This window comes from Podarcis muralis, chromosome 11 (genome assembly GCF_964188315.1).
Source record: "Podarcis muralis chromosome 11, rPodMur119.hap1.1, whole genome shotgun sequence".
NCBI classification, from domain to species: Eukaryota; Metazoa; Chordata; class Lepidosauria; order Squamata; family Lacertidae; genus Podarcis; species Podarcis muralis.
In genome coordinates this window covers 40,194,056-40,210,745 of record NC_135665.1, presented here as the reverse complement: position 1 = coordinate 40,210,745, position 16,690 = coordinate 40,194,056, and the positions used below count along the sequence as shown (strand labels likewise).

Here is a 16,690-nt window from a genome sequence, read left to right as displayed (position 1 = left end):
CCTATTTAAATCAGTATAGCAAATTGCCCTGGTTTAAAACAATCCTCTGGTTGGCACGTGGGGATAGAACATGGAAATACACCACTTATTGACCTTCTTTAGTATTCTTTAGTATTTTTGAAGGATGAGGACAGCTTGACTTCCCCTCAAAAACATGCAGTACCTGTTTGCATACAGATTCTTAAATAATTTATCCATATGGTTAATTTATTGCAAGGTTTCATTTCTTCAGGCTAATCAAACAGTGATTTAAGCCCACTTGCCTTTTTAATGTTAAAACCATAAAAACAAAATTGGACTTTTCAATAGGATTGTACTGTAATTATGCATGTTACAACAACGTTAGCATGCAGTGGTGCTTTCTGTTGCATACTTCTGAAAGTTATCTAAAGAAACATGCGATCCCATCTGCAGATTTTGAAGCTTGTTAATAATTTTGGTGGTATGTAAATTCAGACACATTGAAATGAAAGAAAACACGTTTATGAAACTATAGGGGAGACTCCCGTTGCTCTGTCCCAGCTTCTGACAACCTAGCAGTTTGAAAGCATGCCAGTGCAAATAGATAAATAGGTACCACTGTGGCGGGAAGTGTTTCTGTGCGCTCTGGTTCCCGTCACGGTGCTCCGTTGCACCAGAGGTGGTTTAGTCATTCTGGCCATATGACCCAGAAAGCTGTCTGTGGACAAACGCTGGCTTCTGAAAGCAAGATGAGTGCCACACCCCATAGTCGCCTTTGACTGGACTTAACCATCCAGCGGTCCTTTACCTTTACCTTTTACCTTCATTGTTAGTATCAGGTCAGCTCTAGCTGACTAAGTTTATAAAAACAAGTTTATAACAAGGATATATTTTCAGTTGTAAGCAAGTGAGCCTCTTAATACAACAATGAAATTTATTTTCCAGTAATTGTCCTTAGGATTTCAGCCTTTATGTTTTTCCTCCTTTTTGTTATAGTTTCTAAAGTATCTTTTCTTCAAGTGAAATGATGCATGCAGTACTTCAAGATAATGCCAGATAACCTATACTGTACTGAAAGCAATAGCACAACAGATTCATCATTTATTGGAGCCTGGTTGTTGTATTTCAGAAATGTTCCCTGGGGAGAAATGCTTCCCCATGGCTTTTAAATTACCATCTTTACCTTTTTGAATCATGAGTCTTTAGAAATGGTTTAAATCAATGGAATAAAAAAGCAGATGTTTAATGGTATTTAGATGAGTTTTAAAAAATGTCTTCAGGCATTGCAAAATGGTTCCTTAACTTCCTGCTTCAAAAGCTGACTCGTGGTTTCATTCCATTACTACCTACTGTTTACAAATAATGTGGGTTTCTCAGATAATGGTTATTTTGCAAAAGTAATGTTTAAAACGGAACCATTTTAATTTTCTTATTTATGAATATAATTTTTGGATTGAGAAGGTTGTCAAAGTACATTAATGGCTTAGGTCTTGCCAAGCCAAAAAAAGCGGATGGGAAAACTCACTCTCAGCAGTTCCATGATAAAATCCCATATTTTCTAACTTACTAGTAAAGCTAATACAAAGTTTTTTATTGTTGTTGTAGGTGGCCTTGTTGGCTTTGATTTAAAAGAAACACCTACATTCATTCTTGACTTGGATTGTATTAATGATTTCTTCTGTGTGTGTGTGTTTAGTTTATCAATTGGTTTTTGCTGTTATGGGATGGTTTCCTTTGTGTTCTATTTTTTAAAGCTGATGTGAGGATGGCTATACTTTGCCTCCACCGTTGGAGGCAGCTGAAAACCAGAGGAGGGGAGAGTGCTCTTGTGCTCAAATCCTGCTTGTTGGTTTCCCATAGGCAACTGTTTAGTCACTGTGAGAACAGGATGCTGAACTAGATGGACTGTTGGCCTGATCCACTGGGCTCTTTAAGAACATAAGAGCAGCCTGCTGGATCAGGCCAATAGCCCAGTATTGACATGTACATACTATGGATTGGATCCTGATATGCGCTCAGTGGAGGTACACTAGTGCTGGACAAATGGGGCAAGGTGGAGATCTTTGCCATTTCCTCTTTTCCAACCACCTTAAAATTTTATCAGGGAGGTGGCACTACAAATACATTTTTTAACTATTACTTTCATTAGCGTGACTTTGTATTATTAGTTCTTACCCCAATTTAAATGAAGATGTAGTTGAACTTCAAAAGTGTTATGCCTTAAGTAAATTGTATTTCCCTGTATCAGTTAAAACATTGCACCCTCTGTCTTTTAGCCCATTATTTTAATAAATATTCAAACTGTGCTCTTAAAATATAGTGTACTTTGTTTTTATATTGTAGAAATAGCCCAGCTAGCAAACTATGACAGTGGAACTGCAGCAACTCCAGAAACTGATGAATCAGTTAGTGTAAGTCTTTTGCTACATTGGCCTATGTTTTCTTATAATGAGTTCAAAATAAACAGCTGGCTGTATTGTTTCATTTCATTATCTTATAATGTGCAGCCTACATCCTATTTGTCTTTAGTAATCAATATAAATGTAGCAATTATATGAGAAATTGGAGGGTTACTTTCTTTATTCTCTTATTCATGTATTTAGTTGTAATCAAAATACCACTCTTTTTTGACAATATTATTTTTGCTTTATAGTAATATAAAAAATAAAAATAAGTAATTTGTGCATTTTGCAAAATAGAAGAGAATGGTTATCTGCACTGCCATTCTATTCATTAATCAATCAATTTGTCCAGTAAGAGAGCACTTCTAGGACTCAGCACCTAGACCTTGTGCCCATAACCTAGGTTTAAGGTGCCATTTAGCTCCTAGCTTTCACATCTCAGTTTCTAACACTGGTTCTAAATAGACCCACTTCGTATACAGTGGTATATACTGTGGTATATACTTCGTATACCACTGTATATTGCAACTTTTCATGCCTAGTGTAACTGGATTTCTTTCTTTTTTTTATTTCCTTTAAAGAGTTCCAATGCATCCCTTAAACTTAAAAGGAAGCCTCGTGAAAGTGATTTTGAGACAATTAAGCTGATTAGTAATGGAGCATATGGGTGAGTACTCTTATAATAAATAAGGCTCATAGCTTTGCATGCAAGTTTGTATACTATTCAAAATGAAACTGCTTACTTCTTGGCTGGTAAACAAGTTTGTATAGAAAAATGTAATTAAATAATTCTTCTCTTGGTAATGAATAGTTCTTAAATGGGGAAAGGGGTTCCCATTTATTATTATTATTATTATTTTATCTTTGGTAAAACTTCTGCTTAAAATAGAGTCTCTTTACCTTGCATAATATGCAGCACATGCATAAAGCCTATGTTGAAATCATTTGTCTTTTTCATTGTTTAGTGTTAACAAAACACATTCATTGGTTTTCTTTATTTGTTTGGGTTATTAATGCTAAGTTCAAAAGGTTAGAATTCTGATCCCCTGTGTTCAGTCAAATTGGACCACTATTTCCAAGTAAAAAGGTAGCACTTACTAATAACTTAGCTGTTAAGCATTTTAGTACCATTAAACAATAAGTATACTATTTCTTTTGTGGATGCAAAGCAATAAACTGTTTCACAGGCACTTAATGCTGTTTATTACTAGTATAAACTGAAAATAAAGTTAATGTTGTCAGACAACATTTTTCCTTTTGGTGTTTTCCAGGCCATTAATTTTCTGCAGTCCCATAAATGAGTGAGGTCTAGCTTATGGTTCATTGATTTATTTTCAGAAATGTCACCGGGTATATTTTTCTGATGTAGTTCATTAATGTTTTTATTATGATAGTGTAACATGCTGTTTCTTCCAAATGGAAGCATTTTGATTGAACCAAATATGTATGTATATAAAAAAGTAAAGGGACCCCTGACCATTAGGTCCAGTTGTGGACGACTCTGGGGTTGCGGCGCTCATCTTGCTTTACTGGCTGAGGGAGCCAGCGTTTGTCCGCAGACAGTTTTTCCGGGTCATGTGGCCAGCATGACTAAGCCCCTTCTGGCGAAACCAGAGCAGCACACGGAAACGCCATTTACCTTTCCACTGGAGCGGTACCTATTTATCTACTTGCACTTTGACGTGCTTTTGAACTGCTAGGTTGGCAGGAGCAGGGACCGAGCAACGGGAGCTCACCCCGTCATGGGGATTCGAACCGCCAACCTTCTGATCTTTATTTGTTTGGTTCTGATATGGAATTAGGTGCCTTCATTAGAGAGCTTACATGATGTGTTTCAAAATAGTAATTCTTGATTTTGGCATAATTTGGCATAAATTTATCAGATTTATTAAGTTTGATCAAATAAATATGTGAAACTTTTGCCTAAGTTTCAGTAAGTATGTTTTTTAAAAGCTGGCTGAGAATTGGAGGAATAGATTCATTTGTATGGGGGAATAAATTCATTCATGTGAATTAAAATACTTTATATCACATGAGATACACTAGGCTATTGGGAATGAATGGTTGAGAATATACAAGAAGTTAAACAAGCTGTGAATCAGTAAACATGTAGGATGCAGGCCAAGTCATTAATATCTTCACAAGCTGTCTTGTCTTAGACTTTCCTCTGTAAGCCAAATCTTGTGTTTCTTGCACATAAATTGTTTATTGTTGCAAATGCAATGTGTTCTCTCCCCCCCTTCCCAATTATTTTAACCTCAGAACAGAAGTTTCATTCACAATTGTTACACTTGCTTAATCCCTCATCGGTATGCTTTGGTGAAACAGTTCAATAGCTATTTCTAGTTTTGTTGAAGGTTACATAAATACAGTTGCTGTGCACTACAATTAGGTCTTCTCGAGACTTTGCTAGTGAGCAGCAGGGAAATAAACATATGTGGCTGATACATACACAAAATAATTAACAAAACCTATTATTAGTTGTGTTGCTTTAAGTTTGAGAGGGGTGATGCTCTTTCGCTTTTGGGATTAAAGGAAGAGTGCTTTTTCTCATTTTTCCTAGTAGAATAGAAAGCATTTCTAAATAAACTATCTAATTTGTAGAGATTACTATTAGCACTGTGGGGAAAATATTTCAGATCTTGTCTTTGCCAGTGTAGGGACACTTCTGCCCTATTCTCATCCTAATGAGCCATCCATAATGGGTTAGATCTAGACAAGGAGGCGGGGGTTATTTTTGCCCCTTTCCCCTGCAGCCCCCACCTTTACATTGTTCCAGAGCAGGGGTCAACAAACTTTTTCAGCAGGGGGCCAGTCCACTGTCCCTCAGACTTTGTGGGAGGCCGGACTATATTTTGAAAAAATAATAATGAATGAATTCCTATGCCCCACAAATAACCCAGAGATGCATTTTAAATAAAAGGGCACATTCTACTCATGTGAAAACACGCTGGGACGGATTTAAAAGGCGATTGGGCCAGATCCGGCCCCCAGGCCTTAGTTTATCTACCCATGTTCCAGAGGGTATCCCAATCTCTTAAGCAGTGGCATAGATTTTGGGGAGGAATAGGGGGTGGCAGGCAGAAGTAGGAATCTGAGAAAATTGCCTCCTCTTCCCCAGGTCCTCCAGCTGGCCACTACCCTGCATCCTGTGTTTTCTGAGGCATATTTTGGAAAATATATTCTCAACAGGAGCTCCATTTGGGTGTAAGGCATGTGTTTTTTTAATAAAAGGGAAATAAGTGACTTAACATTATTAATTTATTTAAATGCCAGTGGAGGACAATTTGATTAAAAGGGGAGCACAGAAATCTTTAACGCAAATAAATAAATGAACTGCCCTAAATATGGTGCTCTTATTGAGGTTTTTTTGGCCTGTAAGCTGACTGAAAGCAGGAAAATAATTCTTTTATATGTAAAAATACGTTTTTCTAAGGTTAAATCAGTCAAGTGAAAGAAGGAAAGCATCACTGTGTTTTTGTTTATGCTTATCAAGATGTTGTGCAGACATAGTTGGCTGATAAACAGCTCTTCTTTCTGATGCTGAGATTTAAAAGACACTTACCTTATGTTTGGCCATTAGTGTTCCAATGTAGTTTGACTAGATTCCAAAGAACAGATTTGTGAACAAGGGAGTGAACCTGAGGTACTTTGGACTGCTACTGCAAAACTGCTTGTCTCTATTTAGCACTAGCAATGACTACAAAGGAAACCAGACGTCAGTCTCTGGATGTGTGTGATTTTCTGCTGTGTGTACATGCCCATTGGCTGAATCTTGACCTATATGCATGAGTTTTTCATAGCATTCCACTTAAAAAAAAAAAAGTTTATCAAAACCAGTATGGATAAACAAATATGTGGCTGGATTCAGACATACGCATACTTTAGAATAGACCTATAATAATACGCCCCATTGATTCCAATGGGTCTGTTCTTAAGTACATTTGGATCCAGCCTATAGAATTAAATAGAAGATGTAATAATGAAAATGAGGTGAGGAAGAATTGGAAAAAAGCAAATTAGATTAGGAAAATCAGTAATGTCAACTGTAATGTGGAACCCTCACAAGAGAATCACTTGATTTCAAATGTACAGTGGTACCACAGGTTACAGACACTTCAGGTTACAGATACTTCAGGTTACAGACTCCACTAACCCAGAAATAGAACCTTGGGTTAAGAACTTTGCTTCAGGATGAGAACAGAAATCGTGCTCCGGTAGCGCGGCGGCAGCGGGAGGCCCCCATTAGGTAAATTGGTGGTTCAGGTTAAGAACAGTTTCAGGTTAAGAACGGGCCTCTGGAACGAAGTAAGTTTTTAACCTGAGGTACCACTGTACCTGGTCTGTGCAATAATTAAATATTAAGGACTGGAAAGAAGTAATAACATTCGCATTGTTATGTTTTCATATAGACAATGTGCCAAGGAAGATTTCAATTGAATGTTATTGAATGTTCTAGCAGACTGGGTTTTAAACAGGATGCATTTGTTCCACAGTGTCATCTGCTGTGCAGTTTCTCTCATGCCATATTAATGGTATTTGTGGTCTTGAGTATGTGGTTATATGCCATATAGCATTTATGTTTAAATTTTGTTAGAGTGTTTAAGCAACCATACTGTGTATGGTGTATAGCCTATTCATTCTTTCACACAACTAATTTCACTTATTGCTTAGACTCTATACAACCTGGACATCTTTAAAACAGGTTTAGACTAAATATTGTATAAAATTATCAGTAGCTACCTTCTCCCTGAGACCAGTTGCTGGGGTTCATGGGCAGGAGAGGGCTCTTGCACTATTGCCCTGCTTGTGTGGTTCCCATAGACCTCTAGTTGGCCACCACAGGAACATAATTTTGGACAAGGAAGGCCTTTGGTCTTATACAGCAGGCCTCATTTTAGAGTGTGTATACACTATACAGGCAGCTCCCCGTTTATGCGGAGGTTACATTCTGAGGCACCACGTGTGTCGGTGAAATAAAGTATAATTGAAACCCATTGAAAAAGCCTGCAAACACCCCACCCTGCTCCCCCCGCCCTGCCTCTGTTCTGCTCTTTTAATGACTTTTCAGTGATGTCTTTATGACGTTTCTGGGTCACTTCTGGGTTCGGCATGATGTGCCCATACACGATTGCACACATATTGAATGCACGTAAGCAGGGGGCTGCCTATACCTTTAAAGCAAATTCTAAGCACATTCTTTTCCTCGAAGAATTCTGGGCACTGTGGGTGCTGGGAATTGTAACTCTGTGAGATGTAAACTCCATTGCTCAGAATTCTTTGAGGAGGAAAATGTACTTCAAATGTGCTTTAAAAGTGTAGCATGTATGAAGCCTTATATTCTTATGCACAATCAGTTGATTAATTAACTGTTTAGTTTTCAGGGTATTGGGGATGAGTCCAAACTCCCCCCGTCCCTAAACTTTCGTGTTTATGGAAACTTTACAGAGCAGCAGGCCACTGTAGCATTTGTAGCCCTCCTACACATGGTGGATGGAGCAGTAGGTGGTTGGCAGGCAGATTGCTCTGACAGCCTGGAAGTGGCACAGTATTAGGGCCAAGATCAGACCTGATGCCACCACATCACTTCAGTAGGGCCAGGTTGGCAGATCACAGATAGACCCAGCCCTGCCCCTGGACAGTCCCATTTGAGGGTGTTCTGGTGGCTGTTGCTAGCGAGGATCCTGTTTGCCTGCATGTTTGGCAGGCGGAAGTGGAAGCTCCTTGCCAGCAGAGTGATGCCAGCAGGGCTGCTGGAGGGACATCTCTGTCCCATCCACCCCACCCCCAGACAAAGCGGATCAGGGTGGATTGCTCTTGCCTGTTGACAAACTTAATGCAAATGATGAGGGCCACTTTCCTGTACATATGATAAACAAGAGCTCACCACATTAAAATCAAAGAGAAGAGTTCAAGGCTCAACAGGACAAATCATTCATATTCAAAGAAGAGGGTTTGTAGTGCAGAGAAACAAATGGGATAAAGAACCTAAACTATAGGGAAGGATTAAATATGTTTATGCCATAATTTCTGTGGCCAGCAGCAAGGAAATGAACTTTATTGATTGAGTGTGTGGACACACACACACACACACACACACACACATTCTGAGGGGTTTGCGAGAAGCAGAAGCCAGTTTCAAAACGTTATTGGGCTGAGTCACATGGCTTCATTAAAGGAAGTACAAAGGATGTAACATGATTCATATTTTGCCTCAGGTGCTATGTCGTCCTGATTTCAGTGTGGTGCAATCTCTTTTGTCTGCTCCAGCACTGAAATGGGAATGGTGCTGTCAGAGTGAGAGAAATTAAGAGAAAGTGTATCTTAAGAAATGTTCCTGTAGTGGCAATAAGGGACAGAACTTTGACTACGTGAAAAAGATAATGCTGATGTTATTTTTAAAAGATTGTGGGGATACAAATAAAAATAGACATAATTCAGCCCATAATCAGAAATATATAGGGCTCTGAACTTGAGTGGAGTTTGATCAGAGGTTGGAAGGCTTCTATGTAGCAGCCATGATGTCAGCAAACTCCAGATTGACTCAGCCACAGCACAGCTGCCTTAGTAGTGATAAATTTTATTCATTGGTAATGTCTAGGATAGTGGGTGTTCCACTTTCACAATTTGGAAAGAAAAGCTGTCTCATCATGAAGCTCTCATCCTCCCTCCTTTGTGTTCAAGATTTCATCCTTAAGAGTCAAAGGTGGAGTCATAAATATGATGCACACCCGCAGAGTAAGCAGTCTCGGGTTTAATTATTATATTGCGCCATAATAGTTCCCCCCATCATAAAGCCTTTTAGTGAGTACTGACAAAAACATGAAGTGGCAACTTAGGTCAGAAATTGAATTCTGGAATTCTAGCATAGTGTGCATTAAAAGTAGTAGATTTAAAAACAATCTCATCCTGATTCTTTCTCTCTCTTTTCTTTTCAGTGCTGTTTATTTGGTGCGGTATAAAGAAACCAGACAGAGGTTTGCGATGAAGAAGATTAACAAACAGAATCTCATTCTTCGAAACCAGATTCAGCAGGCTTTTGTTGAGCGTGATATCCTGACATTTGCAGAAAATCCATTTGTAGTCAGCATGTACTGTTCCTTTGAAGCTAGACGCCATTTATGCATGGTCATGGAATATGTAGAAGGTACAGTATTGTTCTACATCCAGTGGCATGCGCAGTGTAATACTGGAAGATGAGAATATTTTTACCTTACAGATTCCCATTCTTCAGTGTCCACAATGCACACTAGAAACTAGGGACGACAAGAGTGATAGAAGATAAATCCCACTAATTCATAATGTTCACCTTCTTAAAAGGCGGGGAGCATTATAAGGGCTGAGCTGAAATTACTCCCAGATTTTCCTTGTGGCAAATTAGAGAGGTCATTTGGGGAGTGCAAAATGGTTAGGGGTAGTTAGGGGTGATGAGACACTTTGCTTACTATGACGATGGTTCTGTGTTCTTTCCCCCCTTTCCTTTTTTTTTTAAGCTGTAGAAGAAAACCAGCAACCACCAGCTTAGGTAGTTGAGTGGGGAGGCTTATGGGGTTGGTGAAGGAATTGGACCACGTTGTACTTAATACCTGGAAAGCTATGTGGTCTGTTTGCCTTGTAACTATCTTCAGAAATAACTGAGCTTGCTTTTTGGTTTGGGTTAGTTAGGCTTGGTTAGGAATCGAGCTCCTCAGGAGGATTCACCCATCAGTAGTATAAGTAGATAAGGTAGCTTGCTTACTCACCCCCCTCCATGTGTTCTCATGCTTGTGCCAGTGCCAGATGTTCATACTGAAATAGAACTTTTCTTCCTTCTTGTCCGTGTTTCTATGAGTGGATTTGCATAAATCCTTTGGTAAAGAGCAAATATTAAAAAGAGATACACATACCTAAAATGTTCAACATTAGTTTCTTTAACTAATTTGAATGTATGTAACACAATTTTTAAAAATATTAGTTTCTTTTTGTGATGTAAAGTGGCAAAAAAGTCCTGTTACTATAATATTTTCTATTACAGTCAACACGTCTGCTCACATGTTGACTGTAATAGAATAGTCTTATGGATATACTGTTCTTAATTATAATTGTGTGTCAAACCGAATCCTGAAACATCTCTTCAGCGTGGAATAAGTTTAATAATACACGTTATATTTCAGGTGGAGATTGTGCTACTTTAATGAAAAATATGGGACCTCTGCCAGTAGACATGGCCAGAATGTATTTTGCAGAGACTGTTCTGGCATTGGAGTATCTCCACAACTATGGAATAGTACACAGGGATTTGAAACCAGATAAGTAAGTATATAGCATGTAACTAACAGTCGCTTGAAACACTAATGATATCCTATATGAAGCCTCTGGGCAAAGTGAAATGAAGTGTAGTGTAGTTTGCATGGTTTTCCTTTTCCGTGGTTTATATGTGTACTACTCATTTCATATTACATATTGAATGACTTCCAGGGTTTTAATTTTATTTTAATGGGCTTGTGTCCATGTAATAAAATTTTATTGATAGATAAATTCAGAATGTAATCATTTAACTGCTTTGTTTCTTTTTAAAAGAACTGCAGTTATAGTGAATTTGTTGACTGGTTCCTCTTTTATTTTTAATTCGTTGCAGCAGTGCGTTTCAAGGAGGTATTCCAGTCATAGTCCGTAGCTGAGGGCAACAGTTGTTTATATGCTTTATCCACCATTTGACACTTGTTAGGTATTGCAGTTTATTCATGTGTCAGACCATGCAAATGTTTGCAGACTCACCTTCGGACAATAATGGTCCAGTTAAGAGGGTTAAAGCTTTTCTCAGGTGTGGATTATTTTAAACAAGAGCTGAATGAAGACACTTCAGAATTTTCAAAGTTAGCTTTTTTAGAGCTGTCTAAAAACCCGCACAAATGTGTTTTGTCACATTCTTGTAGTATGATGGCCACCATCTATGGAGAAACATCTTTATTTAGTTTCCATAGTTTTGGATTTCTTTTTGCTTCCTACTACTAAATGAAGGAAAAATACAAATCCTATTAATTTTTGTTATAGTTACCATAACTTTATAAATGCTTTCCCACTTCCACAGTTTATATGCATATTTATACACCACTTTGTAGACATCTTCAATTTCTTCTATGATGATTCGAGGCCTATAACTTTATTATAAGATTTAATAAAGCCTAATTACCAGCTCTATTTGCACATTTATTCATGCATAGGGCACTCAGTGTGGCAGCATGAGTAGAGTTGCACTTCTGGCCCTAAGGTTGGTGCCACAAGGCCATCCTGATCTTGATGTGTTGTCTGAAAAGGAAATGAGATTTTGAAATTATACCCATTGGAGAGATCAATCACACTGCTACTTCCATTGAATTATTCTTTATGCCTACTAATTGGCTGTGCTATTATGGGACCGTGACATTCTCACTAGCAGTACTCTGGAAAGAGAATCTAAGATCCCGCATAACACTGTATCCCTTGCCAGTTGTCATATCCATTTGCTGGCTTTATTCCAACAAATTTCATGATATACTGTGACTGTAATGTGAGTTTAAATTTATGTGTTACAGCGAAAACATTATGCTGTTACAGCAGTGAAGTAGAAAGTAATAGTAATCTGCTATCATTCTCATTTGCAGTTTACTGGTAACTTCCATGGGGCATATAAAGTTAACAGATTTTGGACTATCTAAGGTTGGCCTCATGAGTATGACCACCAATCTTTATGAGGGTCACATTGAGAAGGATGCTAGAGAATTTCTGGATAAACAGGTAAGAGATGTGTGGTTCCTTTTGTATTTGCAGAACGCTTTAGAAACTAGATGAATTGTGCAAATTGTGTAGATGCTTTTTTATTTCTATAGTGTTGTAACAAATCTATATGTAAGAGTTACCTTTACTGTTCTAGACTTTCCCTTCTTCAATTATGGTCTATTAATAAGATGAATGATCTAATTGTGAGCAAGTGAGATTGTAAGAGAGACAAATGGAAAGTTGTTTTTATAAAGAATTCAGGAGTCTCAGCAGAGTACTTGTGGAACTCATGATGCATTGCACAATCAAGGGTGCTAAAAATCCTAGCTATGGCCCATTTCCCTTTAAGCATGCCTCATTACCATTTGCCCACAATCTGTTCACTGTAAGAGTTACTTAAGGTAAATCCGTTGCAGTTTTCGTGTTATAATAAGGAGTCAATTGTGCTTAGTATAAATATATGTAATTTACTGTGACTTCACATTAGCAAACAACATATATAAAGTATTTTTTCATGCTTTCAGTTGAGATCTGAATTGCAGTTGGATTTTGCATTTAGTTGCTTGAGTACTTTCATCAGAAAAGTTGAAATACATGCAGCCAAAAAGAAAGTCATGGCAAAATTTGTAATTCTCCATATGTTTCTTTTAACACATTGATTGCAATCAATTTACAGTTTTATGCACAGAAATATAATTCAGGTTTGCTTTTCTTCTCTCACGTTTAGGTCTGTGGCACGCCAGAATATATTGCTCCAGAAGTAATTCTAAGACAGGGCTATGGCAAGCCAGTGGACTGGTGGTCTATGGGAATTATTCTTTATGAGTTTCTTGTTGGGTGTGTTCCTTTTTTTGGTGATACACCGGAGGAGCTATTTGGACAAGTAATCAGCGGTAAATATCAGAAAACTTGAATTATTATCCTTAAAACCATCCTCTCTAAGAATTGCCACCTGGTCAATGTTCAGTCAGGCCTTTGTAGGACAGGGGAGCTTTCAGGAAAAATGACATACATTTCAGTGTAAGAACCACTTAAATCCATATTGCTTACTAACATATTTGCCACAATTAAAAATGTAATTATCTATATAATCCACCAGAATTACAATACTGGTATGTGAACTTGTGAAACAGAGCAGGACTGAATTCAGCGAATATCATTATAATTTGATATTACTACAGTGCTTACATTTAATATTTCTATAATGCTTAATATGTAGGAAGCACTTTACAGTATATAAAAATTCAGAGCAATTTTCGTCAGCAGTCTGTCAGTCTAAGGCATGAAATGATCAAAGAAATAGAAAGAGGAAGGAACAAAAAGAAGAGTATCAGTGCTGGTGAGCAAGAATATGATCAGGGAAAAAAAATAGAAGAGTCATACTAGAAAAGCAAGAGGAAAATGTTTTTTAAAAGGAAAAGAGTTAGTCACAAAGAGGAGGATAAATACTTTAATCAGAAAGGAACTATTATCTGGATAGTTAATACTTTTGGAACTAGTACTGTCTTTTCAGCCATTAATTTTAAAAATCAGCAAAAAAAAAGAAAGGGTTGATATGTACTTAATTTGCATAAATGGGAAAATGCCTAAGGGCACAATGCAATAAATTAACAGAAATGTAATAAAACCCTAAAACAAATGTCTCCCAAATAATAAATAATGGGGAAAAGAAGGATTCAAATGCAGTTCACAGATTGCTAATGATTTCACTAGTGGCCGTTACAGTATAATGTTATTTCTGTAACAGCTGTTCTTCTTTCATTTAAAATTCAATAACCTTTTAGATCTTAACCTGCAGGCCGGCCCTAAGTATTGTTATGCAGCTTGTGGCAAAACTAAATGATAATTAAACAGTATCTATCTCTATCCTACCTGCTGTTCCCTTATATTTTCCAGATGCAAAACATGTAGATGGCCACAGTTTATGCCAAATGCTTACTAGAATGACATTTCTGTTACTAGTTGTTTCCCGATCCATTCTATAAAATACAATGAAAAGGTACACTAGTGAAGTGAACAGGGGAGGGGAGGCTGCAATTATGTCTATGTTCTATTAGATCTTCCAGCTAGGCATGCTTGAAATCTAATGAAATAGATTTGTTGGTTGCCTACAGTAAATAACCTCTTTATACGATACATTAGCTGTTTATAGATTTAAAAACATACTGGTTTTTTTGTACCTAAGTTATAAGAGGGAATCAAATGTTTAATTAAAACAAGCAGAAGTTGTTTTTGATCCCTGAGGCAGCAACAATTTTCATATTTTGTTTTTCAGAATGCATTTAAATAGCATTTAAAAAGATGTAGGCAGGAAAAATAAAATACTGTCATGCTTTCGTTGTGTTTATCTTATCATGTGCATTTGTACATTTGGGTGCAAGCATATGATATTATGTAATAAAGTAATAAGCTGGAGAAGGACATTCCAATAGCTTCAGATAACTAAAAAGAAATTGGACACATCAGTATTTTAGCAGAAGTTGCAGAGACTGAAAATGTGCATCTTATTCTAGGTTAAAATTCTTGTTGAAATCAAACTCTAGTTAACAATTGCACCAGTAGGGGAAATAAATGTATGAGGAGACGAAGCTGAGACGAAAAAATGGTCAGTTGTTTTACCATGGTTAAAGGATACTACACTGTCCATACTGTGTATTTTAATACTAAATAAATATTAAATATTTTTTTAAAAAAACTTGTAGTAAAGTATAATTAATACCTGGTTACAAGTTTCAATTCAAAGAATTGACATTGCTTAGGAAGTAATTTTCCCCCTGGTACATTTCTTCTGTGCAATGAGATTCTTTACAAGTTTTTCCCTAGGGGAAAGGAAGACTATATCTGTCAGATTCTCTTGAGTTCAGAGAATGTGTCTTTGCCATAGCTTCTTATTTAACACCCCCTTTTCACTGCTTTTCATATCCCATTCTGTGCCTGTGCATTGGAGTGATTTACCTCATTACAAAACATAAATGCAAAATAAGTTAGTTAAAAACTATGGTTTATTCCACTACGAAATCGCTTTTTGCATGATAGATGTCTTCAGCATGTGTTTAGATCTATAGACAACCATATTTGACAGGATTCAGATATCAGGTCTTCCAAATGTGGGCTTCCTCAGAAGGTTTGTGTTTAAATCTCCTTCAACCAAGTTGAAAAATATGTCTTTTGCTTTTCATTCAGAGTAAAAGCATTTCTGTGTAAGTCCACCTAGGTAAAATTCAGCCCGTGGCCCATCATAGTTGTGATGTTTAATCTGGCCCTTTTGGAGAATACCACAATTAAATTGTGACCTTTTCCATAGGACCTGGTGTATTGCATCTTGAGTATAGTTTGCAAGCTGCATGACTATTTCCCCTGGGTATCAGACTGTTACATAGGTAAACATCACCACCTACTGTCCAAGGCAGGAAATGTTCAGAGCCAAGGAGTATGTAGCTGTTTCCTGTCCTCATCCAGTCCATTTCCTGCCTTTGTCCAAGGTGAATTAAGTTCTGCATCAGCTGCAGCCTCTGAATCAACCCCACTGCAGTAATCCAGCCATGAGGTTGCCAATGCATGGACCACTGTGATCAAACTATTCTGATACAGGAATGTCCATAGTTGTCTTAACAACCAAAGTTAGCATACGACACTCCTAGTCACTGTGGACACACGTCTAGTGGCAGAGCTAGATCTAGAAGCACCCCCAAAATCCACTTCTGTCCCTTCAAAGAGAGCACAACTCTATCCAGGGCAGGCAACTTACCAACTTCCTGGTCCCACCCACCCTCTATTTTGCAAAGATTCAGACTCAGTTTATTAGTTCTCATCCAGTCCACCACTGCATCCAAACACTGGCTAAGGGTCTTCTCAGCCATTCAGATTCAGATGTTACTGAGAGTTGGGTATCAACAGCATACTGATGACACCTTTCTCCAAAATACCTAATGGCAACTCCCAGTGGCTTAATGTAGATGTTAAATACCCTGTGGTGCCCTTTTGCTTAAAAGCCATGGGATTGAGAAGTATGCTGTGTTCTGAAACCATCCCTGGAGAGGACACCAGAACCACTGCAGGACAGTGGCCCCAATACCCATCGCCTGTAGATGAGCCTACAAAACATGGCTTGATGGGACATTGGAAACCTCACTTGGAACACCATCAATCCTGGCATCTAGCTTGCTGTGAAGGTAACCAACTTTGTCCTCAAAGCAATGCACAGAGGGACCCTCAGGTGTCTCAGGCTCCGTCTACCAATATAGGTGTCAGTAGGCTATGGACCGCTCTGAAGAGCTCTGCTAACCGATTTATCAAGGATGTGATGGAAGCAGCAAAGTGAGCCTTCTTTGCTGCGTTCGCTTCCACATAGTAGGCAGGATTATGTGCTCTAGCACCTGTTTGGTCATATTTGCAGTGAGACTTCTGGCACCTGCACATTAGCCATCGCCTAAACTGTTTCATTACTTACAGCTTCCCAGTATACCAGGGTGCCAAACATGCTCCACAAGGGCTCAGGCATGATTATATCTACAGCCTTCTGAGTCTCACAATTCCATTGGCCTCAACAGGATTGCCAGTTCTATCCACCAAAAAATCCCCCAGAGCAT

The 16,690-nt window shown here is 38.0% G+C and overlaps 1 protein-coding gene across 19 annotated transcripts in view; it reads left to right on the top strand.

Moving 5' to 3' along the window:
* The window catches only part of MAST4 (microtubule associated serine/threonine kinase family member 4), a 197,412-nt gene that overhangs the window by 156,246 nt on the left and 24,476 nt on the right, over positions 1-16,690 (top strand). For all 19 annotated transcript variants that reach the window (XM_077936321.1, XM_077936320.1, XM_077936318.1 and 16 more), the window contains 6 exons: positions 2,305-2,372; positions 2,945-3,030; positions 9,302-9,510; positions 10,517-10,655; positions 11,987-12,119; positions 12,829-12,994. In XM_077936321.1, the coding sequence (XP_077792447.1) occupies positions 2,305-2,372; positions 2,945-3,030; positions 9,302-9,510; positions 10,517-10,655; positions 11,987-12,119; positions 12,829-12,994 (801 nt within the window). The remainder of the gene's footprint in view (positions 1-2,304; positions 2,373-2,944; positions 3,031-9,301; positions 9,511-10,516; positions 10,656-11,986; positions 12,120-12,828; positions 12,995-16,690) is intronic.